Below are 27,881 nucleotides of genomic sequence, written 5' to 3'. Positions count from 1 at the left end.
GCCTATCTGTTAAAGCTGGCCCAGAATTCAGGCCATGCATTTTCAGTGCATTCCAGCTAATATTTGCATTATACAAGCCACATGCTTTACTACTGCCAAACTGCACCCTTTATATACACATGCATAAAATGAGGCGCAACAAAAATCAAAGTGTTATCATTTATTTAAAAATAACATATATTCCTTGGCTGGCACATCGAGGCAACTCATGAGCAGGCTCAGGTGCCAGCAGGGCCCTGCAAGGCAGCACTGGAGGTGTGGGCCGGGTGAGGCAGTGAGGGTGCCGTACTGGACGTCGCCGAAGCACAGGGGTTCGGTGTGGTTGCCAGGCTGCCGGCAGAACTTGTATTCAGTGTTTCGGCAAAGCGCCGCTTTCTACCGCCACCACGGTCCACTGACCCTGGCAACCACTTCTTAATGAAGCCGTGCGCTTCAGCAACATCCACGCCTGTCTTTTGGCAGATGACATCTGCACAAGATAAATGGACATTTTAGGCCAACAGGAACACTTTGTTGGCTCACAGAAATCAAGCTTATTTCACTGAAAGAAAAACAGAAGAATAAAAGGTAGCGCAAAAGGACGAAGACAGAGGAACCAGCCCAGCAACAAGTTTTATTGAAAAAAACAGAAGAGGACACACAAGTAAATGTTACACGGAATGGGCCTCATAATTCAAGGACTATAGGCAACCAAATGCAACTTTAGAAAAAGCTCTCGCAAGAAAGCTCTTCTAACCAACTGTATATAGCTACTATGACACTATGGTCCACCTTTCAAGGACTAGAGGGGGAACACAAATAGCTGGCCAGTGCAACATGACTGCAATGCTGCGAGAAAAGATGTATTTTGAAAAAGTCCTCAAACCAGTCAAGTCGATCTGCTGTTCATTCTTTAGATGCCCACTGAGGAAAACTGCAACCAGCCCCACAAACAATTGCAGTAACAAAATATTCATCTGTTATAAAAAAAGAAGTCGTAAGCTGGGTAAAGTGGTAACAGATTTTACAGATGAAAACAAAGTGCAGCAAAGCCTGTTACATGTGCTTTAGCTCATGTTTTAAAATTAAAAGCTACTGTAATTAATAAAAAATATACCTGTGACCCCCTTGCACAATCTTAGGCCGATAAAGGAAACTTTCCCTTTCCGGCCGTGCAGACTGTACAGACGCTGTACGGACACCCCCATGATCGCCGTCATGGCGTTGGCCGCCACCTCCTTTAACCCTTTCCCCCCCAGGCGGAGCAGCTGCTGTCGCTGAAAAGAAAGAAAATCATAGTTGCGCAAATGCTATTAGATTGTGTGACCAATTGTCAACAGCTCATACAATTGTGCTTGCTATTTAATGCATCATTCGTGTATGATGCAACAGCTCTCTACCACTGCAAACAAAGACATTTTTTTTTTCTAATTTGCTAGGAGCAGACAAATTTAGGTGCTGAGCAAAAGTGGTCGCTCTTATCATGTTATAACTTGAGGCTTTTAGCAGATATGTGTGCTGGATGTATTTGGGCTGCAGTCCTAAAGGAATTCGGGCTAGGAGCATGCTGTAGAAGAGGGGTTTGCAAATTTTACCCTCTGGAATCCTTAACGTGCACTGACATCGCACAGCACACGTGCACCTTGCTTTTCACCTCCATGGAAAAGTGGTTGCTGCAGCCAGGTTTGAACTCTTTTTGGGTTCAGCAGTTGAGTGACTGAGCTGCTGCCGTGGGGCCCATTATCCCGAAACTGAGCGTGATCTAATATTATGTATCCCAAGCACATGAGTAAAGCTGCATGCCTAGCAACCATTCCTGTTTTTGGCAGCAGATCAAGTAATGAAAGAAAGCATGATATGGGCGAGAGGAAAAAGTGGGGATAAAAAACAGCTCGAAAACAAGGACTTGACACCACAACATAAACAAAACACAGGGCTGTGAACTCATGGGCTGTGCATTAACTCCCACATGAAGACAGCATACAGTTCCGTGACCTAAGAATTTCAATTTTGAAAGGGCACATATGCTGGATGTATAATCCTAGATCACAAAAGGCACTCCTCCCCTATAGTAGTGCTCATTGGAAAGTAGTAAAATGAGCAGTTGCCATGAATTGCCTCAATTACACGTTGGAAAAATCATGTTGTCATCAAATATCTCAGAGCGTTAAAATACAAGCACAGCGTTTGCACATGTCCGGCTATCCTCCAGATACTTAGCAGTTGCAGACAGCCTGCTAAAAAAGAAAAAGATCAGTAAAAAGCAAGATAAGCAAGATCAGAGGCTGACAACACAAGTCATTCCGTGCATTCGCAAAGTATCCCATAATCTTAAGAAGGTTGCAAAAAGATACAATGTAAACATGCTCTTCTCCGCATCAAGTAAGCTCTAAAATATTTGTCCAATGATGATGAAAGAGCAAAAGCCGTATTGTAGTATCAAGCACCAACTCTGGTTCACCCGGTGCACTACAAAGGTAGTTTACAGTGTTCCACTCACTTGTTATAGAGTTTTGTATTGTATTGTATTGTATTGGGGTTTTTTGGCGCATAAGCAACTCAGGCTATCATGCGCCAAGAGCAAGGTTAAAATCTGTGCTTATTTAAAAAGGGGAAAAAGGTTCGTTAAAGTTTACAGTTTATTCAGAACGTCTGCTTCTTTTAAAAAACTAAGAACACATGTTAAGTTTATTATTGCTCTTTCTCCTAAAAGTAATTTGGGATGGAAAGGGATGGCACGATCATAAAAAATAGTGAAATGCTTTCTCCGTAGTGTCTCTAGTTTTGGGCATGTAATCAGGATGTGGTTGACGGTGAGCACTTCTCCGCATTCTCCACACGTAGGCTTATCTTGTTTCATTAGTAAAAAGTTATGTGTGAGATGTGTGTGCCCGATACGCAGACGGCATACTGTAACCTCCATGAAGCGTTCTTGATGAGTGCTTGTTTCCCATTCTTCTATTTTGGGCTTTACGAGGTGCAATTTATTACTTTCTTGGTTATTCCATATAGACTGCCATATATCCTTTTGTTTTCGTTTAATTAAATTTATGCAATCCTTATAAGGTATGTTTACTTTCTCTATTTTTTTCCTGCCTGCTTGAGCAGCACACACGTCTGCTCTCTCATTTCCTTCAATGCCCATGTGGCTTGGAACCCAACAGAATATTATGTTATGTCCTTGGGTTGAGATCTTTATTACATCGTGTATTATGTTACCGAGTAATGGCATGACTGCATTTCTGGAGTTTATAGCTGTGAGCACACTCAGTGAATCTGTATAAATAACACTGTTCTCGATGCCCTCGTACACAATTTTTGCTACAGCTACCAGGACAGCATAACACTCGGCTGCAAATATTGATGCACATTGAGGAAGTCGAATAATTTTTTCGGAGTTCCGATCCACTACAGCGCAGCCCACATAGGAGGCAGTTTTTGATCCATCCGTGTAAAACTCTGTGCATTTGCTATATTTCTCTTTTAGTGCGTGATATTCTTGTAATATATGTTCTGTAGGAGTTTCGCTCTTTTTGAACTGTGTAAGAGTGAGGTCACAGACTGTTGGAAAGTTGTACCATGGGGCCAGGGGCCTATCTTCTTGAGCGACATCAGGCAAGGTGTCCAGAATATGGAGCTCACGGCAAATGTCTTCAAATCGCATAATCAATGGTCTTGTTGTCTGAGGCTTATTTGTGAATATTGTTCGGGAGGGGCAAGTTGTGACAACCGGGTAACAGATGTGTTTTTTTCGTGTCCTTATTTTGAGAACGTAAGCGCATGTGAGTGCATTTCGTCTGTCTTTCAGTGAAGGCTCGTTCGTTTCCACATAAAGACTATTTATTGGGGATGTTCTGTACGCTCCGCACGCAAGGCGAAGGCCTAAGTTATGTACCGGGTCTAATTTTTTAAGGTATGAAGGTCTAGCTGAACCATATACTATGCTCCCATAGTCTAAGCGTGAGCGTATAACAGAGCGGTATATATGTAGAAGACATGCCCTGTCGGATCCCCAACGTTTCCGCGAAAGAACTTTCAGTATGTTAAGAGATTTGGAAGCTTTCTTTTTCAGTATATTTATGTGTGGTAGAAACGTAAGTTTTTTGTCGAACGTAATGCCTAAAAATTTGTGTTCAGTTTTCACCGGTAATTCTTTTTTATTTAAGTGGAGGACAGGGCTGTTCTGAATGCCTCGCTTGAGCGAAAACATAACTACCACCGTCTTCTGAGGAGAAAACTGAAATCCATTTTTGTCGGCCCATTTCGCTAGTTTATTAATTGTTATTTGTATTTGCCTCTCACATGTTTGTATGTTTGAGGATGTGCAGGCTATCTGAAGGTCATCTACATAGAGCGAAAACATAACAGAATTTGGGATTTCTCTGCAAATGGAATTCATTTTTACAACGAACAGGGTTGTGCTTAGAATGCACCCTTGTGGCACCCCGTTTTCCTGAACAAAGCTTCTAGACAGGGTGGCGCCGAGACGGACTTGGAAAAAACGGTGTGAGAGAAAGTTATTTAAAACATTTAGCATTCGGCCTTGGATGCCTAGATCTGCTAAATCCCGCAGGATCCCGTACCTCCACGTTGTATCATAGGCTTTCTCTAGATCGAAGAAAACTGCGAGGCAATGCTGTTTATGTATAAAAGCCTCTCGGACAGTGTTTTCAAGGCGTACTATGTGGTCAGTTGTTGAGCACCCTTTCTTAAAACCGCACTGATGAATATCAATAAGTTCATGAGATTCTAAAACAAAGGTTAATCTAGTATTTAAAATAGTTTCAAAAGATTTCGCTAGACAACTGGTGAGAGCAATAGGTCTATAACTGTTAGGAGAAGTTGGCAGTTTTCCTGGTTTTAAGAATGGTACAATAATGGCCCTTTTCCAAGCTTCCGGCAATTTCCCTAGAACCCAAACTTTGTTAAAAAATTTCAGAAGTGCCTCTACAGAGGCTTCGGATAGATGAGCAAGCATCTCGTAATGAATTTGATCAGGACCTGGTGCAGTTTGTTTACCTCTAGCTAGGACTTTCTTTAATTCTTGCAGTGTAATTAAACTATTGTATGGTTTGTTCGTGCTGCCACTTGTTGGAAGCTTTTGTTTTTCAGCTGTGCTCTTATATTTTAGGAATGTTTCTGTGTAGTGTGTAGAATTTGAAACCTTATGAAAATGTTCCCCTAATATATTTGCCTGCTCTTCGATGCTCGTTTGCATACCAGGTGCTGTGAGAATCGGAATTGTATATGAGGAGAAGCTGCCATTTAGTTTGTGGACTTGTTCCCACATTCTTTTAGATGGTGTTGAGCTGTTTATAGATGTCACGAATTTCTGCCATGATTGTTTTTCGGCGTTGCGACGAATATAACGAGCTTTAGCTTTAACTTTTTTATAGGCTGTCAAATTTTCATATGTTGGGTATCTTCGAAACTTACCCCAGGCTTTATTTTGTTGTTTTTTTGCCTCCCTACATTCCCGTGTCCACCAGATTTTGCTGTTTTGTTGTACCATTGCTGAGGTTTGTGGAATGGCAAGGCTCGCGGCATTTATAATGCAATCTGTGATGAGTTTATTCATTTTATCTACGCTATGCTCCTCTGAAAAAATTGTTTCCAAGTCTGCTTCTGTTCTAAAAAAATCCCAGTCTGCTAAATGGGGTTTCCAACGTCGTGGTTTGGTTGGTATGACAGATGTTGAAGATGAAGATGATAAACTGATTAGTGCAGGTAGGTGATCACTCCCATATGGATTATTTAAAACATTCCATTTAAAATCGTTAAAAATAGAGGGCGAGCAAAAGGACAAATCTAAAACGCTCATCTTTCCTGTGTTTGGAGAACAGAAAGTAGGTTTTCCGGAGTTTAGCAAACATGTGTTACTGCAAAGAATAAGGTTCTCTATAACTTGGCCTCGCGCGTCAGTTTTCTCACTACCCCACAGGGGTGAGTGCCCATTAAAATCGCCTACTACCACGTATGGCTCTGGAAGCTGGCTAAAAAGATGTTCTAAATCATGGAGAGTTATTTTTAGGTGAGGTTGAATATACACGCAACACACAGTAATGGTTTTATATGTAAGTAATGTGGCTGCCACAGCTTCTAATCTGGTGTTTAATTGGTGTTCTCGGGCTGCAATACCATTTTGCACTATAATGGCCACTCCACCGGAAAGTCTGCTGGCTTGTTGTCGGTCTCGGCGGAAGACTTGATATTTCTTTAGTATTTTTGTGTGCTTGGGACCTAGATTTGTTTCTTGCAAGCAAAGCGCAACAGGTGAGAGTGTGGTTAGGATATCTTTTATGTCGTTTATGTTGGTTAAAAGTCCCCTGCAGTTCCATTGCACTAGGAACACCATCTTACTCTTTTGTGAGTTTAGAAGTAGAGTTATTATTTTTCAGGGCCCGTGATGCGGGCCCTGTCTTTCTTGGATCGTTCCAAGGAGCTTCGCCGTCTGTGTGACGACGAAGGCACATGGCCATCTTGGCTGGATGTGTCCATCACCTCTTCAGAGGAGGCGGACAGTTGTGCCGGAGGCCCGTGTTCATTGTTTTTAGACCCTGCCTCAAGGGCAGAGGTCTTGTGGGCCACCGCCCCTGAGGAACGGGTGGCCTGTTTTTGGGGTGGAGTGGTACTAACCACTTCCACCAGGGGCGCAGAAGGCCCTACCTCAAGCTCACTTTGTGTGGCCTGGGCAGGTGTTGAAGGCCGGTGTGGTGCCTCGCCCTGTCGCACCACTTCGGCGAGATTTGGCTTTGCCGTGAACTGGAATGCTGTGCGTTTTGTCTGGAAGTATTTGGTTCGTGCTTCTTTGTAAGTTATATTCTCAGTTGTTTTGATGGTAATGATTTGCTTTTCATCTTTCCAAGTTGGACAAGCTCTTGAGTAAGCGGGGTGCTCCCCGTCACAGTTTGCAGAGTGCGGTGCTGCAGCACAGTTGTCTGCATTATGTTCGCTTGATGCACATTTGGCACATGTGGTACGGCCGCGGCAGCTCTGTGATCCATGACCATACCTCTGACATTTGAAACATCTTCTTGGATTTGGTATATATGGCCTGACATTTACTTTTATGTATCCCACTTCAATTGATTCTGGGAGCGTGCTGCTGTTGAAAGTCAAAACAAGATGTTTGGTGGGGATTTCCTTGTCATCCTTTCGGATCTTGATTCTGTAGACACCTATGACATTTTGGTCAGCAAGTCCTTCTGCCCTTTCTTCCTCAGTCAGGGACAAAAAGTCACTTTCTGATATAACACCTCGGACAGTATTCAGAGATCGGTGGGGTGTGATGGAGATGGGTATGTCCCCAAGTGCCACAATATTTTTCAGATTAGAGAACTGATGTTTGGTCCTGACTTCAAGCAAGAGGTCACCATTTGTTAGTTTGGTTACCTTGTAACCGGGGCCTAGGCTTCCTGTGAGACATTTTGATACCGTAAATGGAGAGATTTTTCTAGCTGGGATTTCTGACTGTTCACTATGAACAATGTGGTATTTCGGAAAGGTTTCTTTTTGTTTTTGCACGAACTGGCCTGTTACATCGTTCCGCCCTCTTTTGTTTGGAGGGCGATCATGTGTTGAAGATAGAGAGTCCATGAAAGGGTTTGCTTTTTCGGTAGTTGTGCCACCCACCCACCACGGAGCCCAACAAGGGGGCGAGACAGGAAACTTGCAACAAGCCCTGCCGACGCCAGCTGTACACCTCTACTATAACCGAATATGGGTAACTCAGGGTAGCTACTCCACACAAGGTTAACCCTTGCCGCCAGGAAAAAAGAAAAAGCAAGAAAGGAGGAGGAGACAGGACAGGGCCAAGAAAAGAGGAAAGTGAAAGATAAGGGGGAGGACAGGAAAAGGCGACTGCCGATTTCCCCCGGGTGGGTCAGCCCGGAGGTGCCGTCTGTGGGAAGCGTGGGCCAAAGTGGTGTGTTGCCTCCGCCGAGGGGCCTTAAGGGTCCAAACACTCGGCATCGGCTCAACCACCAGGATCCCCTTTTCCCCAGACACGGCAATGCCACGCACGGCTAAGCGTGGGTGCTGGGGTCCGTGGTGTCGCACAGTACACGCAAACACCTGCTTTAACAGGTGCCCCCTGCGGGATGTTATAGAGTTTACATTGGTCAAACAGGACACTGTTTTAATGAGAGAGCCAGGGAGCAATATGATTAAGTCAAAGACGGTAAAGGGAGTAATCTTGCCACTGAATGCAGAAACTGTAGGTGTAAGCTAATTTTTCGAAAAACCAAGTTTCTTGGGTGCGAGAAAGATCAGACTGAAAGAGATATTGTTGAGGTATATCATATCAGAAAAGCGGGAGATCAATGTGTCAGCCCCCCTCATTGTTTCTGTATGATAATGAAATGGCCTTTCTGGACAAACACGGTTGACTACCATTTAGTTGGAAGTTCGTCCTGTTGTGTGTTTCTTCATGTCCTCATTTTTTTGTGCTGTGAGCACTGTTGATGAATCAACATCAATGGGCCCAAACATCAGTGTTGTTGCACAGTTTGGTGGTATAGCGTCAAAAGCGGTTTGAGGCCATATACAAGACCATGTAGTAGTATCAATTCCTGAAATGAAAATGTAATTGCCAAAAGCCCTGCAGCACGAGCAATTGTAATGCTTCCTGAAGCAAAACTGAAACTTTATGCATTAGACATGCAGGAGTGTCGTTGCAGATGTGACACCCACTGCGGACATTATGCAGTGCTCAGTTCAAACTGCAATCACTTTTGCATCAGATTTACATGGAAAGAAAAGGACAGTAATAGCCAAATGTGTAGACGTTACTTTCTTAGAGCAATAAAGAGTAATAAAGCACAGTTCGAATTTAGTGCCATGGTCACTGCAACAAGCTTCAGCAAACGTTGCCATCCTCACTGAGCTTCCACGCCTCTTACAATAATTTCCATTTTCAAGTGAAAAACTGTGTGATTTCCTCATGCTGCAGTGCTTTTGAAACTTGTTTATTGAAAAAAAGTATGGCACGATTGATGGAATTGAACTCCCCACTGTCACTAACCACCAAATCGCAATTAAATTAAAGATTTAATAACTGAGTTTAGTTAACCATGTAATTACTAAAGTTTAGCCGTACATTGTGCCTGTTGCATCAGGAAATGCGTTCCTACAATCTATTTTTTCTAGCCTCCCCTTATTCAGAATTTTTGAAAATGTTCACTGAAACACCCAGTAATCTGTATATGCAGCTTTCATGCACAAGATATTTACATTAATAATACATGCAGAAGTGACAACATACTCAAGCAAATCAGTAAGAATTATGAATATGATGAGCATGTTATCCACAGAGCATGGCATGCACCTTTTTCACAAACATCTGAATTACTTTATATTGCAAACCCTAACTAGGTACTCATTTTTCTCAGTTAAGAATTATTGAAAAGCATTAGATTACCAGTGCAGCTGCCACACCATCATCTTGCAAGGCAGCGTCGGCTGCCTCCAGCTCCTCTGTAGTGTAGGCGGGCAGAGCAAGGGCGGGAGGAGGTGCTGGTGGGGAGACTGGCTCTCGGTCCGACCGCAGCAGCAGGCTATCTTCAATGCGCTGCACGCGCTGGATCAGCTCACGCTGCTGCTGTCGGACCTCAAGCAAAATCCTCAGCACCCTGAGCACTGCAGCTGTAATTGAAGCAATCAATAATAAATTCAGTGAGAGTACAGCTTCCTAAGGCCGATAGCATCACTTATGCCCTAGGCACCAATAAAACAGTATGAGTGTAAACAGCAAGAAGCAACATGCTGCTTATGCTCCTAACTTTCTACAGCTTTCACAGAGACACTCATAACACATGCATCTATTCCTTGCCAGCCTAATGTAAAAGTTATAAATGTCATCACACTGATGAACACTTAGGTCAAACAGAGCTCCTCTACGTGTGACAGATAGCAAAAGAGCTGCGATATTGTTCTGCAAATGCCTCCTCAGTCTGGGATTCTGCCAATGGTTATGGCACTTCAGAAGCATTTCCACTGCTACTGCATTGCGGAAAGGATTAATGTATTCTTCTACTCTCATGAGAAGCACATGCTAATAGGAAGTCAGAAAGCAGAGCAGGCCTTCGCCTGTAATTTAGCTTTGCATCATTTGAAAAGTGTTTTTCATGGCAAGATTATATTAGAAAAATTCTGGAGGTAGCAGTCTGTTCTGTGTAACTACAAGTACTTTTGGGAGCTAATGCATTACACTTGCTGCAGCAAAGATCCCTATTGCACTGTTGTCCTTGGCTGATAAACAAAATGCAACAAAAAGGTGAATCATGTGTCAAGTTCCACATCAGAGGACAAAGTAAAGAATAAATCCAAGATAAGCCCACCACCATGTGGACGTAAATAAATACAGGAAATATATAAGATACAATAACATTAGCTCTTGGGCCAGTTGGTGCATGTTGAACATAATTACAGGGGTGCCAGCGGAAACGCAAAGGTGCGTACACAAGAACGAAGAGGTAGCTACAGACGGATGCTGGACTATCAACTGTGGTTTATTGAAGAAGCATTGCCGCACAAAAATACACATCCGACACATGCGCATCTGCAGCACCACCGCAGATGTGCATGTGTCAGATGTGTGTTTTTGTGCTGTAGCTACCTCTTCGTTCTTGTGTACGCATCTGTGTTTCCGCTGGCACCCCTATATTATGTTCAATATTTCAGATAGGCTTTCTTCATACATCTCTGCACTATCGAACTGCAGACACTGCACACAGTTGCCTATTGCTTATGACAAAAAGGAACAACGCAGAATTCTGAAAAAAGAACGCTAAGAAAAATTTGCCACAGTAATTCATCACATTCCAATGCAAAATGCAGTCCATAAAGGGTGATGCACAGTAACATGTTTCAAAGGCTAGGAGCTACACTATAGTCATCTGCAATATCACTAAACAGAAAATTTAGTTCTGATCATACCTCTAAGCAGGTAATCTTGTTTTGCATACCTTTTACAAAGTAACTGCGCAAGCTGCAAGGTACCACTCCTAGGCTTTCTTTTTGTTTATGCACTAATCAGGGGTTCTCAAACTGGGTTCTGCAGAGCTCAGGGGTTCCACGAGCTTCTACTGCCAAAGAGCAAAAGTATGCCTATGCCGCACTGATGCCGAAGCAGGGGGCAGCCAATAACCTGTGAGCTGCTGCGTGATTCTATGCACAGTCCAGCTGGGTTGGACACGAGAATTGAATTTAGTGCTGGTCTTGTGACTAGTTTACTGTTTCTAGTTTTGCCATCTGGATTTTGCTTATAGTTGCCAGTATAAGTGAGAGGTAGGCATTGAATAAAAAGGTAGTTGCCAAAAGCAAGAATACAAACAAGTGCTTACAAAAGGGAACTAAACAACAAAAAAAACCAGGGTGGGTTCATGATCAAGCAACACCAGATGATAGCGATTTGAGAAGGAGGTGGGGGGGGGGGGGGACAAATATATTGCATGCCAACTGGGAAGACTCCCTTTTAATATCTCCTGTTCCATGAATATGCTGGCAACATTTAAATGAAGTATTCAATCACAATGGCATAAAGCAGACATATGCCTCAAATGATGCCCAAATATTAATCCACAAGCTAACTCGCTGGAAAATCAGCTTGAAACAACTGCCTCTTTCAAACAGCAAACTTGTGCCAGCATATATGTCAAACATGATCATCTAGTGACTCATTGTTGGCATCTGTCAGCAAGATAAACATGACGTCATACATGGCATACAGTCCTATGTGAGACGCTCTGAGAGTATTAGAATAAATAGTGCAAGCATTTTTGTGTGCACTAAATGAAAGCATTCTGTGGTAAACGCTGTTCAGCTTATTGCCACTTTAAGTTGAAGTATGCAAATAAAAATGGAATTTTAAGTCAGAAAATGTGGCACCATCTCTATAAAGCGGGCTGTTTTTTGCCGACCAACTGACATTTCTTGCTAGGCACAGGCGAATGTTTGAGAAATAAAAAAGATCGTAATTATTGCTTATCACACATAAATCTTGCTGTATGCAAGAAAAGATGAATGGCAGCGGATGCTGCAGAAGGTGGTTAGACTGCTGAGATCTTTCCTAAATGAGAGCGTGCCACCCTGTTGGTTTTGGGTACCTTATAAGGGAGTGCACAGGGGCTGCATGATGTCCAAATTAATTTTCTTCCACATTTTACACTCCATCTGAGGCACTGCATTCGCTTCCAGCTAATGAACTTTTAAGATACTATCAAAGACAACAAAAGTTAAAATATGAGCCCCTTTGACCTGTATGCCCCTGGAAGTGAATAAATTATTCTGCAAGAAGAAAAAGCACAGAACATGGGACCACTGCACGCAGTACATTAATGGTGATGGCTTTCTGGTGATCGTAGGCAGAGAGAGGCAGCAGCAATGCCAGGATCCAAAAGATGACAACAAAAGTTACTAACTACAGCAGCCAGTGCAGTATGAATGACAAAAGCTGAAAGCGAATCGAAATACTAGGTTGTATGTTTTAGCATTACTTTGGTTCAGTAGGGACTGTCTTTGAAGAATACCAGTAAACATTTTCAGAGTTATCACTTTCAAAGAACATAATTTCAGTCTGATCGTGAACTCCGTGTAATACCTTCCTAAATATTTATTCACTAGATATTTCTGGCAATGCCAACTTCAGTTCACTAGCATAGGATATACTGAGGAAAATAAAATTTGCTGTTTTTTTTTTAAGGCTAAACAGGTCTAACCTCTAGCTGAGAGCATTACTTGATAGCAGAGAAATAGGAGTGAAAATCAGACAGGGAAAAATTGGTAAGACAGGACATACATTTGTCCCATCCTCTCACATTGTCCCCATGTTTGGCTAGCATTCCTGTTTTTTGCTCTAGGTTATTTTACATTAAAAAAAGAAAACAAAGTGAAAATTTCACCTTCAACAGTCCCACTTTCATTGGCAGCCTCGGAGCTCAGGGCTGCACTTTCACTGCCGACAGCTTCAGAAAGCGTCACTGCTGGCACTTCAGCGCATTCATTCAGAGGTGCTGGAACACGAACATCATTAGTGGTAATGCAGGAGGCACAAAAAATAATAAACAAACTGTCCAGATTAAAGGTAGAACGAGAGGAAGAAGATGGTTTACACGGTATGAACGAGCACTGAACAAGGGTAAGTGGAGTACGCCTCAGTTCGCAGGTCGATCCAACGTTTCGATAAGTGGACTTGTCTTCGTCTAGGCGGAGACAAATTCACTTGTCGAAACGTTGGCTCGACCTACAAACTGAGGTGTACCCCATTTACCCTGTTCAGTGCTCCTTCATACTGTCCAGATTAAAATGAGGTGGTGCTTTTGTTTGACCATTCTTTGCCAGGTAACAGTAAAAGGCACCTATTTCAAACCCCAAGTTGTGTTAATTTATGCAACCAAGAAAGACAGCAATTCCCAAAATAGACCTCCCAGCTTGAGTCGCATGGAACAGTGGCGCCCGTGCACACGCATCAATCATGCACACTATAGCAGAAGAGTGACTAGGATAAAAAGTCCCCCGTCTGTCAAATATATCCCAGCAGCACTGTTTCACTTTTGTTAAATTCACAACATTCTGCCGCTGCCATCAAGAGCCATGGTCCATGCAAGCATTTTTGAAACACAGCAGTGCCATTTGTGAAGAGGCATTACTGCTACTGTACTGCACTGTGAAAAGGGCTATGCAGGCATCATATAGCAATTCTTCAACACTCCTGACATTGTGCCCAAAGCAAAGTACTTGATGTAGCCATGGGAAATGATCAATGTTAATAAGTTTTTACCTCTCAAGTACAGACAACCATATTTCTGGCATTCATCACATAAAACGACTGTGATGCAGGAGGTTTTTGGCAGTATATAGTATCATTCAATAATTCGAAAATTTTTCTTGATCCCTTGAAGGCCAAATTAACAAGATATTACTATTTTTTTCCTTATTCAAGGAGCCAAAATCACTCAATACTTAATGAGCGTGTGACACGTGTACATCTGGCCATGCTTGCCTAACTCAAGAAATTTAATTATTCCAATTTCAAGCAGTCTACTAGAAATTTCAACACTGCATCTTTACCTCTTGAGTAAACTAAAATTACCCTAGAACTGCGGGCAACTGGCAGTTTGCCAAGAAATGGTTACTGACATGAGAATATACGGTAAATGTGTTCTATTTCTCTGAGAGTGCAATGAGCTACAGTTTTTTTTTTTTGCAGCTCTTGCAAGCACCTACTGCCATATATTCACAATCTGAACTAAAATCAAGCTTATAGATTAAATGTCGATGACAATTCATAACATACGAGGTGATGGCAGCTCCACTTCCACGGGCCAATCTTCATGGCCCTCGTTTCCTAAAGAAAGACTTGCACATTAATATCATCTTCAGTATGCAAATAATCTTTTGTTAATTATAACTCCAGGAATTATAATTACCAGAAACTGCTGACGTCTCCACAGCAGATGTGAATTCATATTTGCGCATCTTTTTTTCGGCGCTCTTGTAAGAGCCTGCAAAGAATTAATATGAAATGAATGAAATTTGTACTACACCTGCACTACACCCATGATGATTAGACAACACAGGAACTGGTTGAGGGTTTCTATATTGGACCAAGATAACTGCGTAGGCAAAAAAAGTTTTCTAAGTGACAGGGAGATTGCCTTGCTTGAGAATGCTTGGAGGTTGCATACATATCTGAGTGGGCTTTAGTGTTGTGTTATATGGTTTATCTGCATCAACACTTTCACACCTTTGAGTGTTTCTTTATATACCAAATCATTGGTAAAGAAAACCCTTAATTGTAAGTCAGCGCTTGTCCCGTGTTTTCCTTTCTCTGATCCCTCTTTCTTTTCTTACGCTGTTGTATCATGACCATAGGTTGGTATACAGCTAGTTGGTATAGCTGTGCCAACTAGCATGGCCAACTCAATGTTTTGCTAGGTTTACCTGTTGTAGAACTGGCCACATTGACTGAAATTTCTGGCATAGCTCACTGCTCATAAACGTTAAAGTTTGAACATTGAAGTGCTGTTTATTTCATTTTCTTAAATGGTTAAGGCACAGACAAGTGCAACTACTTAGGCCATTGCCTCAACGAAGTGGTTTTCGATCAGCCTATGACAGATCAAGCAACCATCTGCTGATCAGCTTCATTGGCATTGCGGGTCTGAAAGCACTGGACTGCTGATAGTGCTGCTGTAGCTGCCGGTATGACGCGGCAGATTGCCGCATAATAAGCTATATGTAAGACATCTATTGCCCGGCCAAACTGATCATGCCTTTATGCCGGCAAAAACACATATTACATTTATTGTTTGCTTGGTAGCAATGTTCGTCAAGCACTCCCCTAAGATGCACACTGCTAATATGGCTAGTCATGTATAAAATAAAAGAAATCTGTTCTTTGACATATTACCTCATTGCTGACGCTCTGCTGTCTGTCATGACATCTTGTGAGCATTTAATTATGGCGGTCACTCTTAATGGAAGGGGCTTCCTGATCACAATTACATATCGCATTTTTTAAAATATGCAACAACCCCGGTCATCGAAACTTGGAAGTAGGATCATAGACTTCCATAGAAGCACAAACATGCAATTGGTTGAACGACCTGCCCTTCTTTATAAATTTCATTGATATCATTCCTCAACGCTTGGCCATGACACATACACATCCGAAAGTGCATGATACTGCTGTATGTAAAAGAAGTTCTAGGTTACTTTGCCGAATTGACGCCTGTTCAGCTGCCCTTGTAACTGCAGTCACCAGTCAGTTCAGCCAACAGACTCCATCCATGTTTGAATGCCATTGAAACACTCATGTGGCAGAGGCATTCTTTTATATTTACAATTAAAACGTCTTTCCAATTTCTAGGGTTTAAAAACTATGCAACACATGGCTACGGAGGAGATGTGTGTTGTGTTGGGTTTAATGGCGCATAAGCAGCTCAGGCTATCATGCGCCAAGCACAAGGTTGTAAATGGCGTACACTATTTATTCTACAGTTTCCGTAAAACATTTGCTTCCTTTAAAAAGCTAAAAACACATGATAGATCGACAAGTCCGCTTTCGTTGTTGTTGTTGTGTTGTGTTTTATGGCGCATAAGCAACTCAGGCTATCATGCGCCAAGCACAAGGTATATTATGGTTTTTTTTAAAAGGAATGAAGTGTTAAGATATCATAGTTTGTTCAGGAAGGATGTTTCTTCCAAGAAACTAAAAACACATGAAATGTCTACAATTGCATTCTCTCCTAGGAGAAGTGATGGATGGAATGGTATCTGTTTGGTGTAAAATAGAGTGAAATGCTTTTTCCGTAGCTTTTCGAGTTTTTTACATGAAATTAAAATGTGGTTTATCGTCAGTCCATGTCCACAGTCTTCACATATGGGTTCATCTTCTTTTTTGAGAATGTAACTATGAGTAAGATGCGTGTGTCCTATTCGAAGGCGACATAATATTACCTCCATGAAGCGTTTCTGGTGACTGCATGACTTCCATTCTTCGACAACTGGTTTCACGACGTGTAGTTTGTTGTTTATTTCATTTTTCCATGAGGCTTGCCATTTTTCCCTGAGCTTTTTTTGTATGAATTTCAAAACATCTTTGCGTGGTACATTTACTTTTTCTATTTTTGCTTTTCGGGCAGCTGCTGCACATTCGTCAGCTGTCTCGTTACCTACGATTCCGACATGGCTAGGTACCCAGCAGAATTTAATTTTGTAACCTCGTGTTTCGGCTGATGTTATACAATGTATTATTTTTCCCACTACAGGTTCTGTTGCATTTTTAGAGTGTAATGCTGTGATTAAGCTGAGGGAGTCAGTGTAGATTATACTCTTTTCAATATTGCATTTTATTATTTTTTCCACAGCTATGGATATGGCATAACTTTCTGCAGTGAACACTGATGCACAATTGGGCAACCTAACTGTTTTCTGGCGATTGTTTTCTACGACACCACTACCAACATATGAGGTAGTTTTAGAACCGTCGGTATAAAATGTATTGTGGTCTTTGTATTTTTCCTCTAATGTCAGGAATTCTTGTAATATGTGTTCGTGTGGAGTTTGTTGTTTGTCAAACTGTGTTAAAGTAAGGTCGCATACACAGGGAAATTTATACCAAGGGGGTAATGGATCAGGGCATTGTGCAATGTCGGGGAGTGTATCGAGTATTTTTATTTCTTCGCACATCTGTTCGAAGCGGAGGAGGAGGGGTCTGACTGCTTGCGGTTTGTTGTTGAACAGGGTTCTGGACGGGCACTTTGTTACTATGGGGTAGCAGAGGTGTGTTGGTAGCGAACGGATCTTAAGAATGTATGAACAAGTTAGCATGGTTCTTCTGTCCTCAAGAGATGGCTCGTTGGTTTCTACATACAGACTTCGCACAGGCGACGTCCTGTATGCCCCGGTCGAAAGACGCAGACCTAGGTTGTGGACTGGGTCTAGTCGTTTTAGGTATGAGGGTCTTGCGGAACCGTAGACTATGCAACCGTAGTCCAAGCTCGAACGTACAACTGAACGATAAATCTGCAGAAGGCATGTCCTGTCGGCTCCCCAGCGTTTACGTGACAGCACTTTGAGTATATTTAAAGATTGGGAGGCTTTCTTTTTAAGGGTGTTTATGTGGGGGAGGAAAGTAAGCTTTCTGTCGAAAGTAATGCCTAGAAAATTATGTTCGTGTTTTACTGGGAGAGCAATGTCATTGAGGTAAACTGTAGGGTCCACTTGCAAACCTCGTCTAAGTGAGAATAAAACGGCTATTGATTTCTGTGCAGAGAACCTGAAACCATTTCTATCTGCCCATGTCGCTAGTTTATTCACTGTTAATTGAATTTGTCTCTCACACGTTGATACATTAGAGGATGTACATGCTATTTGTAGGTCATCGACATAGACTGAATGCATGATGGTCGTTGGGATTATTTTTACTATGGAGTTCATTTTTACTATAAACAGCGTGGTACTCAAGATGCACCCCTGAGGGACACCATTCTCCTGAGTGAAACGTTTTGACAGAGTAGCACCGAGACGAACTTGGAAAGAACGGTCGGACAAAAACTCTTTCAAGCATTTTAACATTCTGCCGCGGATGCCAAGGTCTCCCAGGTCACGTAGGATTCCATACCTCCACGTCGTGTCATAAGCTTTTTCTAAATCATAAAATACGGCAAGGCAGTGTTGTCTGCGTATAAATGCTTCTCGTACCGTATTTTCCAAGCGCACAAGATGATCAGTTGTCGAACATCCTTTTCTAAATCTACATTGGCGTGTGTCGAGAAGTTTGCGAGATTCAAGTGTAAACATGAGCCTGATATTTAGAACACTTTCAAACGATTTAGCGATACAACTCGTTAGTGCTCTGGGCCTATAACTGCTTGGGGATGTTGGTGGCTTTCCATGTTTCAGTAACGGAACAATAATGGCTTTCTTCCAGGCCTGCGGTATTTCTCCTGACATCCATACCTTGTTAAAAAATTTTAAGAGTGCTTCAACTGAGGATTCAGAAAGATGGGCTAGCATTTGATAGTGTATTTCATCTGGGCCTGGTGCTGTACGTTTGCCGGAAGAGAGAACTGTGTTTATTTCTTGTAGTGTAAGGGGACTGTTGTATGATTCGTGAACGCTGCCAGTAGTAGGTAATTTCTGTCTTTCTGCTTGGCTTTTATACTTTAAAAATGATTCTGAATAATGTGATGAGCTAGATACCATGAAAAAATGTTCACCTAAAATGTCCGCTTGCTCTTGAATGCTTGTCTGGGTATTTGGGTCTGTAAGGAGAGGAACTGTAAACGGGGAGTACTTGCCATTTAATTTATTTACTTGTGCCCACATATCCTTGGATGTTATATGACTGTTTATAGAAGAGATGTAATGCTGCCATGAAGCTTTTTCAGCAGTACGACGCACATAGCGGGCTTTAGCTCTAGCCTTTTTGAAAATTAGGAGATTTTCTTGTGTGGGGTACCTGCGAAATATACTCCACGCCTTATTTTGTTTTTTCTTTGCCTCCCTGCAGTCTTTTGTCCACCACACTTTACAGTTCTGTCTCACAACTCCAGATGATTGAGGGATGGCTTGGCGTGCGGCGGCTAAAATACAAGAGGTAAATCTTTCATTTAACTCGTCGACATTAAAATCTTCGGCAAATAGTTTTCTCAAGTCGGCTTTCTCTTTAAAAAGCTTCCAGTCTGCTAAATGCAGCTTCCAACATCTTGGTTTGGTTTGAATTATAGATGGTGATGATGTTAGACTGATTGTTGTAGGTAGGTGATCACTTCCATGCGGATTATCTAAGACATCCCATTTAAAATCGCTAAGAACCGATGATGAGCAGAAAGATAAATCAATAAAACTCAGTTTACCGGAGCTCGGGGAGCAGTAAGTGGGTTTTCCGGTGTTAAGTAAGCAGATATTATTGCACAGAATAAAGTCTTCTAAAATTTGGCCCCTCGTGTCAGTTTTTTCACTGCCCCAGAAAGAAGAGTGGGCGTTAAAATCGCCAACTACTACGCATGGATCTGGCAGTTGGCTGAAAAGGTCTTCGATATCATGGAGTGTTATTTTTAAGTGTGGCTCTATATAAATACTGCAAATTGTGATTGTTTTATACGTGATAAGTGTGGCAGCTACTGCTTCTAGCCGAGTTTTGAGCTTATGTTCACGAGATGCAATATTGTTTTTAACTATGATGGCAACACCGCCCGAGAGCCTGCATGCCTGCTCTCGATCACGGCGGAAGACTTTGTATTTTTTAAGAATATTCACATGTAGAGGACTCAGGTTTGTTTCCTGCAGACATAAGGCCACAGGTGAATATGTTGCTAAAATGTCTTTTATGTCGCTTAAGTTATTAAGCAGTCCCCTGCAATTCCAGTTTATTACAAAAGCCATCTTAAGCTATATGAGTAAAATAGAGACTACGTTGTTTTTGGCCCCGTGATTCGGGGCTTGTCCTTTTTTGCACGCTCTAAGGAGTCCCGCCGTCTTGACGGCACAGGACTACCCTGTGTTGTCGTGTCCATCGCGTCTTCAGACACGCTGGATGACCGCGGACAACACACCGGAACGCTTGAAGTAGGCCTCCCCGTGTGAGAAGAGGCCTTGGGCCCCGCAGACCTGGAAGGTCGCGAAGCCTGCTTTGGGGGTGGTGGAGCAGCGCCAGCTGCAGCCACCGTGGGCGCGGATGGCTCCACACCAGGGTCACTACCCGTGACCTGGGCGGGTGCCGAAGCACGCTGTGACGCTGCGCCCTGTTGCGTCACAACGGAGTAAGTTGGGCTTTGGACCAATGAAAGCCGCTTTCTCGCCTCTCCGAATGTAATGTTCTCAGTGACTTTTAAGGTTACAATTTCTTTTTCTTTCTTCCATGTTGGGCAGGATCTTGAGTATGCTGGGTGGTTGCCCTCACAGTTTACGCAAAGGTTTGGTTCAGTTTGGCAGTTGTCAGTGGCATGTTCATTTGAAGCACATTTTGCGCAGGTGAGTCGGCCTCGGCAGCTCTGGGAGCTGTGGCCATATCTCTGGCAGTTATAACAGCGACGTGGGTTAGGTATGTACAGTCTGAGTTGCAGCTTTGTGTATCCTACTTCAACGGAGTCTGGAAGGGTGCTCAGCGCAAATGTCAAGACGATGTGCTTAGTTTGGATCTCTTTGTTGTCTCGCCTGATCTTGATTCGGTAAACGTTGATGACATTTTGGTCCTTGAGTCCTTCGAGCAATTCTTCTTCGGTCAGAAACTTGAGGTCATTATCTGAAATGACCCCACGAACTGTATTGAGTGAGCGGTGTGGTGAGATTGTGACAGGGACATCACCGAATGATGTAACAGCTGCTAGCTTTTCGCACTGGTGGTTGTACAGCACTTCTAAGAGGAGGTCACCATTTGGTAGCTTTTTGACTTTGTAGCCTGGACCTATTGTGTCTGTGAGAGTCTTTGTCACAAGGAACGGTGAGACTTGACGGGCAGTTTTTTCTGCTTGTTCGGAGTGAATGACATGAAAGCGGGGGAAGCTGTTTACATTTTTAGTGAAAAACTTGTTCGTCACATCGGTGCGCCCTCTCTTGGCGGGAGGGCGATCAGTTGCGGAAAGGGAAGAAGCCATAAAATTTATTTTATTGTTCGGTTATGGTACCAGCCACCCACCATGGAGTCCAACAAGGGGACGGGACAGGTGCCTAAAAAAAAGCCCTGCCCACGCCAGCTGTATACCTTAACTATAACCTAATATGGCTCAACTCAGGGTAGTCAGCCACACAAGGTTAACCCTCGCCGCCGGGAAGTAAGGAAAAAACCAAGAAGAGAGTAGAGGACAGGAGAGTTGTAGGATAGATGACAGGAAAGTGAAAGATGGAGAGGAGGACAGGAAAAGGCGACTGCCGATTTCCCCCGGGTGGGTCAGCCCGGAGGTGCCGTCTATGGGAAGCGTGGGCCAAAGTGGTGTGTTGCCTCCGCCGAGGGGCCTTAAAGGTCCAAACACTCGGCATCGGCTCAACCACCAGGATCCCCTTTTCCCCAGACACGACGATGCCACGCACGGCTAAGCATGGGTGCTCGGGGTCCGTGGTGTCGCACAAAACACACAAACACCTGCTTTAACAGGTGCCCCCTGCGGGGAAGTCCGCTTTCACCTAAAATCAAAGCTGGATGGAAAGGAATGTGTTCATCATAAAATCGAGTAAAATACTTTTTCCTTAGCATTTCAAATCTTGTGCATGAAAGTAAAACGTGGTTTATGGTGAGTTGCTGTCCGCATTCTTCACACAAAGGTTTGTTTTCTTTTCTCAACAAAAAATTGTGCGTCATATGCGTGTGGCCAATGCGGAGACGGCATAAAATCACTTCTATAAAACGTTCTTGATTGCGACATGATTTCCATTCCCCTAAAGTGGGCTTCACCAACTGCAGTTTATTATTTACCTCCTTACTCCATGATGACTGCCATTCGTCCTTTAGCTTGTTGTGCACCAGCATCATACAGTCTCTGTATGGCATGTCTATGTTCTTTATTCGTTTTCCATGGGCCTGGGCAGCGCAAAAGTCTGCTCTCTCATTGCCTCCAATGCCGACATGACTCGGGACCCAACAAAACGTTATTTTATGTCCTCGAGCAGAAGCTGTTGATATGTTGTGTATGATTTCTCCGAGTAGTGGTACAACTGCATTTTTGTGGTGAAGGGCTGTGAGAACACTTAAGGAGTCTGTGTATATAATACTGTTTGTAATGTTCTCGTTTACTATTTTGCTTACAGCCACTGCCAGAGCATAACATTCAGCTGTAAAAATACTTGCACGCTGAGGTAATCTCACAGTTTTTTTCCATTTTCCATGCACTATTGCACTTCCTACGTGTTTTGTTGTCTTGGATCCATCCGTGTAAAATTGTTTGCAATTGTCATACTTTCCTTTAAGAGCTAGAAATTCTTGCAGGATGTGTTCAGGTGGTGTTTTATGTTTAGAAAACTGAGTTAGTGTGAAATCGCACACAACAGGAAGGCTGTACCATGGTGGCAGTGAATTTTGCCTTGATGCAATATTGGGGAGGGCGTTTAGTATTCCTAATTCTTTGCATTTATCCTCAAATCGAAGTAACAAGGGTTTGATTGACTGAGGCCTATTTTTGGACAATATTCTGGAGGCACATTTAGTGACAATGAGGTAGCATATATGTTTTGGTAGGGAGCGTATTTTCAGGATATATGAAAATGTGAGCATGGTCCTTCTAAGTTCTAGGGATGGTTCGTTGGTGTCTACATAAAGGCTTGCGATAGGTGATGTCCTCTAAGCACCAGTAGAAAGACGCAAGCCTGAATTTTGTACAGGGTCCAAGCGCTTCAAATATGAAGGTCTTGCTGATCCGTATACAATGCAGCCATAGTCTAGGCAAGAGCGAATGACTGTGCGGTAGATGTGCAAAAGGCACGTCCGGTCAGACCCCCAGTGTTTGCGTGAGAGGACTTTGAGTATATTCAGAGATTTGGAAGCTTTCTTTTTCAGGACGTTTATGTGAGGAAGAAAAGAGAGCTTCCTATCAAATGTTAAACCTAGAAATTTGTGTTCGTGTTTTACTGGTAGTGTGATTTCATTTAGGTAGATGGTGGGGTCAGTGTGCAGTCCTCGTCTAAGAGAAAAGAGAACAGCCACAGACTTTTGCGTGGAAAACTTGAAACCATTTTTATCTGCCCATGATGCCAGCTTATTTACAGTTAGCTGAATCTGCCTCTCACATGTAGTTACGTTTGATGATGTGCACGCAATTTGCAAATCGTCTACGTAAACTGAATACATAATGGATTTCGGTATTACTTTAGCTATAGAGTTCATTTTTACTATGAAAAGCGTGGTACTTAAAATGCACCCTTGGGGCACTCCAGTTTCTTGTGTGAAGTTTTTAGAAAGTACGGAACCGAGACGTACTTGGAAGGATCGATTATGTAGAAAGTCAGCTAGACATTTTAGCATCCTGCCGCGAATTCCAAGCTCTCCCAAATCTCGCAGGATCCCAAACCTCCATGTGGTGTCGTAGGCTTTTTCAAGGTCAAAAAAGACGGCAAGGCAGTGTTGCTTATGTAGAAACGCTTCTCGAACTGTATTTTCGAGGCGGACAAGGTGGTCAGTAGTGGAACATGTTTTCCTGAAGCCACACTGGTGAGTGTCAAGCAGTTTTTGGGATTCGAGGACAAACATCAATCTTATATTTAGAATACTTTCAAAGCACTTTGCAAGACAGCTCGTCAGGGCTATTGGCCTGTAACTACCTGGAGAATTTGGAGACTTTCCAGGCTTCAAAAGTGGCACTACAATGGCCTTCTTCCAGGACTCAGGAATTTTTCCGGATATCCAGATTTTGTTAAACAGTTTTAACAATGCTTCTACAGAGGTTTCTGATAAATGGGCTAACATTTCGTAGTGCACATCATCAGGTCCTGGTGCAGTGTGTTTGCCAGCTGACAGTACTCTATGTATTTCTTCTAGTGCAATTAAAGCATTAAAAGGTTCATTCATGCTACCAGTCATTGGGAGTTTTTGTTTTTCAACCGTTGATTTATACTTTAAAAAAGATTGTGTATAGTGCGTAGAGCTTGAAACTGCAGCAAAATATTCTCCCAATATGTCTGCTTGTTCTTCTATACTGGTTTGTGCACCAGAGGTTGTGAAAAATGGAACTGTGAAGGGGGAGTACTTTCCATCTAGTTTATGTACTTTTTCCCACATGTCCTTGGATGTAACTGAGCTGTTGATAGAAGATACATACCTCTGCCATGATTGCTTTTCAGCTGTGCGGCGGATATACCGAGCTTTAGATTTTGCCTTCTTGAAATTTATCAGGTTTTCATGTGTTGGGTAGCGGCGTAAAATTCCCCATGCTTTATTTTGTTCCTTTTTTGCTTTTCTACATTCTTGCGTATACCATGCTTTACGATTTTGTCGCACCACACCGGAAGTCCGTGGAATGGCTAGGTAAGCGGCGGCAATAATACGTGCTGTGAAAGTTTCATTTAATTTATCCACATCAGAACTGTCCGAAAAGATTTCTTCTAGGGCAGCTTCCTCGCGGAAGAGCGCCCAGTCGGCCAAATTTAGCTTCCAGCGCCGTGGTTTTGTTAGGGTGATTGATGGTGATGATGCTAGGCTGATAATGACTGGAAGATGATCGCTTCCATAGGGGTTGTCAAGGACGTCCCATTTAAAATCGGTAAAAACACTTGGTGAACAAAAAGACAAATCTAGGCAGCTGAATTTGCCAGTGCTTGGAGAGCAGTATGTGTGTTTCCCCGTATTTAACAAACAGACATTGTTGCACAGAATAAAACTTTCTAAAACCTGACCTCTGACGTCAGTTTGTCTGCTTCCCCAAAAATAGGAGTGAGCATTAAAATCCCCAAATAAAAAAATTGGCTCTGGTAGTTGTATTAAAAGAGTTTCTAAGTCATGAAGTGTAACGGTTAGATGAGGGTCAATGTAAATGGAGCATATTGTTATGGCTTTAAAATGGAGCACTGTGACTGCAACTGCTTCGTATGTGGTTTTAAGGTCGATTTTTCTGGTTGGAAAACCACCTTGGACCACAATAGCAGTGCCGCCTGAGAGTCTGCTTGGGTTCTGTCGATCGCAACGAAAGACTTGATGCTTTTTAAGGATGTTTTTATTCTGTGGTCCAAGGTTTGTCTCCTGGAGACACAATGCGACTGGGGAAAAAGAACCTAATATATCTGTTATGTCAGTGTAATTGTTTAAAAGTCCACGACAGTTCCAGTGAACTAAAAATGCCATAATAAAATATTAGTTAAGGATGGTTTAAAAACCTAGGCAGTTGGGTCCTTTGGACCTGTTATTGGGACTTTGTCCCTTCGTTTTCGCTCGAGAGAGCTTTGCCGCCGCTGACGCGGCGGCGAGAAGGGAGATGTGTCCATCACATCCTCAGATGTGTTGGACGTTCGTGCAGAAGGCACGGGTGCACTTGTTTTAGGCCTTGCCCCTTGGGACAAGGCCTTCGGGCCTGCTGACCTGGGGGTCAGCGCAGCCTGTTTTGGGGGTAGTGGAGCAGCACCAGCTACTTCCACCAGGGGCGCGGATGGCACCACCCCAGACTCATTTTTCGTTGCCTGGGTAGGTGCTGAAAACTCCTGTGGTGCCGCGCCCTGCTGCGCCACAGAGGAATAGGAAGGGTGTTGGATTGAATATCGTTTGCGTGCTTCGGTGAACGTGATGTTTTCTGTTACCTTTAGAGTGATTATGTCCTTTTCAGTCTTCCACACCGGAAAGTTACGCGAATAAGCAGGATGGTTGCCCTGACAGTTTGCACAGAGATGGGGTTGAGCTTGACAGTCATCGGTTTGGTGCTCATGTGCAGCACACTTTGCACAAGTGAGTCGGCCTCGGCAGCTCGGAGCACTGTGACCGTACTTCTGGCAGTTAAAGCAACGTCGTGGGTTCGGAATGTATGGTCTCAGGTTGAGTTTTGTGTACCCCACCTCCACAGACTCGGGGAGTACGCTCAGTGCAAAGGTAAGGACAAAGTGTTTAGTCTCGATTTCTTTGTTGTCACGTCTTATTTTTATTCGGTATACATTTGTCACGTGTTGCTCTTTCAGCCCTTCCAGCAACTCCTCCTCTGTCATGTACTTTAAATCTTGGTCAGAAAGAACACCGCGAACAGTATTCAAAGAACGATGTGGGCTAATCACAACAGGAATGTCACCAAAAGCGCTGACTCCTGAGAGTTTCTCATACTGATGATGATATAAAAGTTCCAACAGCAGGTCTCCATTTGCAAGCTTCTTGATTTTGTAACCCTTGCCTATAGCTTCAGTCAGTGTCTTTGCAACAATGAACGGTGAGGCTTGTCTTGCTGTCTTTTCTGAGTGCTCACTATGAACTACATGAAAGTGTGGGAAGGTGCTCTTCGTTTTCAAAAAGAACTGGGCAGTTTGGTCGGTGCGCCCTCGTTTCGAAGGAGGGCGATCAGTTGAAGAAGAAGAGGAAGCCATAAAAAAAGTATATTGTTCGGCTGCGGTGCCAGCCACCCACCATGGAGCCCAACGAGGGGACGGGACAGGAGTTGGCAATCAAGTCCTGCCCACGCCAGCTGTACACCGTAACTATAACCCAATATGGCGTAACTCAGGGTGGTTAGCCACACAAGGTTAACCCTCGCCGCCTGGAAGTAGGAAGAAACGAAGAAAGGTAAGAGAAGACAGGAAAGTTGTAAGAGAGGGGATAGGAAAGTGAAAGATGGAGGGGAGGACAGGAAAAGGCGACTGCCGATTTCCCCCGGGTGGGTCAGCCCGGAGGTGCCGTCTGTGGGAAGCGTGGGCCAAAGTGGTGTGTTGCCTCCGCCGAGGGGCCTTAAAGGTCCAAAACACTCGGCATCGGCTCAACCACCAGGATCCCCTTTTCCCCAGACACGGCGATGCCACACACGGCTAAGCGTGGGTGCTCGGGGTCCGTGGTGTCGCACAGCACACGCAAACATCTGCTTTAACAGATTGCCCCTGCGGGGTCGGAGGAGATGGCAGAGAGCCTTCTTCCCAGGCGGTGTTATAGAGGTTGAGAAGGTACTATTTTTCGTTATCTTTTGCATTAGCGGAGTAAGTGATTCCATCTTCACCAGGAGCCGACCGAGTGGCGTTAGCAAAAAGTGCAGCTTCAAGCTCGTGTAGTGTAAAAGGGGCATCGAGGTCATTGCTTGCACAGAAGGACAACATTGTGAAAGAACACTAATTTACATCAAGTGGGATAGTTTAACAAGCACTGATACTATATTGCACAAGCACATTCTGCACTGCTCCATTTCACTGCATGCACGTAACACAGGGACTCGTCCCAGCAGCAAAGTGCCTGACGCTTAGCTGCTGCAGCACGCTTACTTAAAACTGGAAGAAAAAAAAAACTGAACCGCATTAAACTTTTCTGTCTTAACTGTAATTATTTTGCATGTTGACTCCAGCAGTTACGCTGAAAACTGTAGGACTTCAAGAATAAGGCACTAGTATGTTTCAAAAGTCGCCTTCGATCGGCTTACAGATAATAGTTCATTCCTCTTTGTTTTTTGATAACTGGCTAAGTGGCTGCTAAATTACAACTTCTTAGTCGTAATTTAGTCACATAGAGTTGAAGGCTCAAAGAATTTCTTAAAGAGCTCTTTACGATTGCTAGCCAGATCATCATCATCTTTACATAGTCTACAATGTGACTATACTTACGGCAAGAGGCAACCACTGTCACTGGGCACCGTGTCCATTGGTGCCCGCTGGCATTTCTGTCTGCCTGATTCCTTGCTAGGCGAATTACTGCCGTTGGGCTGGCCATAGGACAGAAGCAATGGATCAAGCCAGTCCACCGGCACAGCTGCCAAATTATCTTCTTCTTCAGGAAATTTCACCAATGCGAATGGTTTCGACAT

At 43.3% G+C, this 27,881-nt stretch overlaps 1 protein-coding gene across 1 annotated transcript; it reads right to left on the bottom strand.

Annotated features, from left to right (window-relative positions):
* Positions 1 to 218: 218 nt before the first annotated feature.
* LOC146187032 (uncharacterized) lies at positions 219 to 27,881 on the bottom strand. The gene is made up of 8 exons (XM_084608164.1): positions 27,770 to 27,881; positions 14,406 to 14,480; positions 14,273 to 14,323; positions 12,879 to 12,989; positions 11,639 to 11,709; positions 9,398 to 9,667; positions 1,097 to 1,256; positions 219 to 469 (listed from the first exon to the last, which is right to left on the bottom strand). Exons 1-8 carry the CDS (start codon positions 27,879 to 27,881, stop codon positions 219 to 221), a joined length of 1,101 nt encoding a protein of 366 aa, XP_084464290.1.

The sequence above is a fragment of the Amblyomma maculatum genome, chromosome 6, assembly GCF_055883805.1.
Source record: "Amblyomma maculatum isolate TAMU_Amacu chromosome 6, ASM5588380v1, whole genome shotgun sequence".
NCBI lineage: Eukaryota > Metazoa > Arthropoda > Arachnida > Ixodida > Ixodidae > Amblyomma > Amblyomma maculatum.
This window is presented reverse-complemented; position numbering and strand designations above follow the sequence as displayed.

Bases quoted from the DNA above. Each gene is read 5' to 3' on its own strand.
- LOC146187032 (XM_084608164.1), bottom strand. From the start codon at position 27,881: ATGTCGAAACCATTCGCATTGGTGAAATTTCCTGAAGAAGAAGATAAT. The intron at 12,990-14,272 runs GTATGTTATGAA...TTCGTGTTCCAG, and splicing joins AGTGGAGCTGCCATCACCTC to CACCTCTGAATGAATGCGCT. The intron at 9,668-11,638 runs GTTTGACATATA...TATCGGCCTTAG, and splicing joins ATGAGTCACTAGATGATCAT to GAAGCTGTACTCTCACTGAA.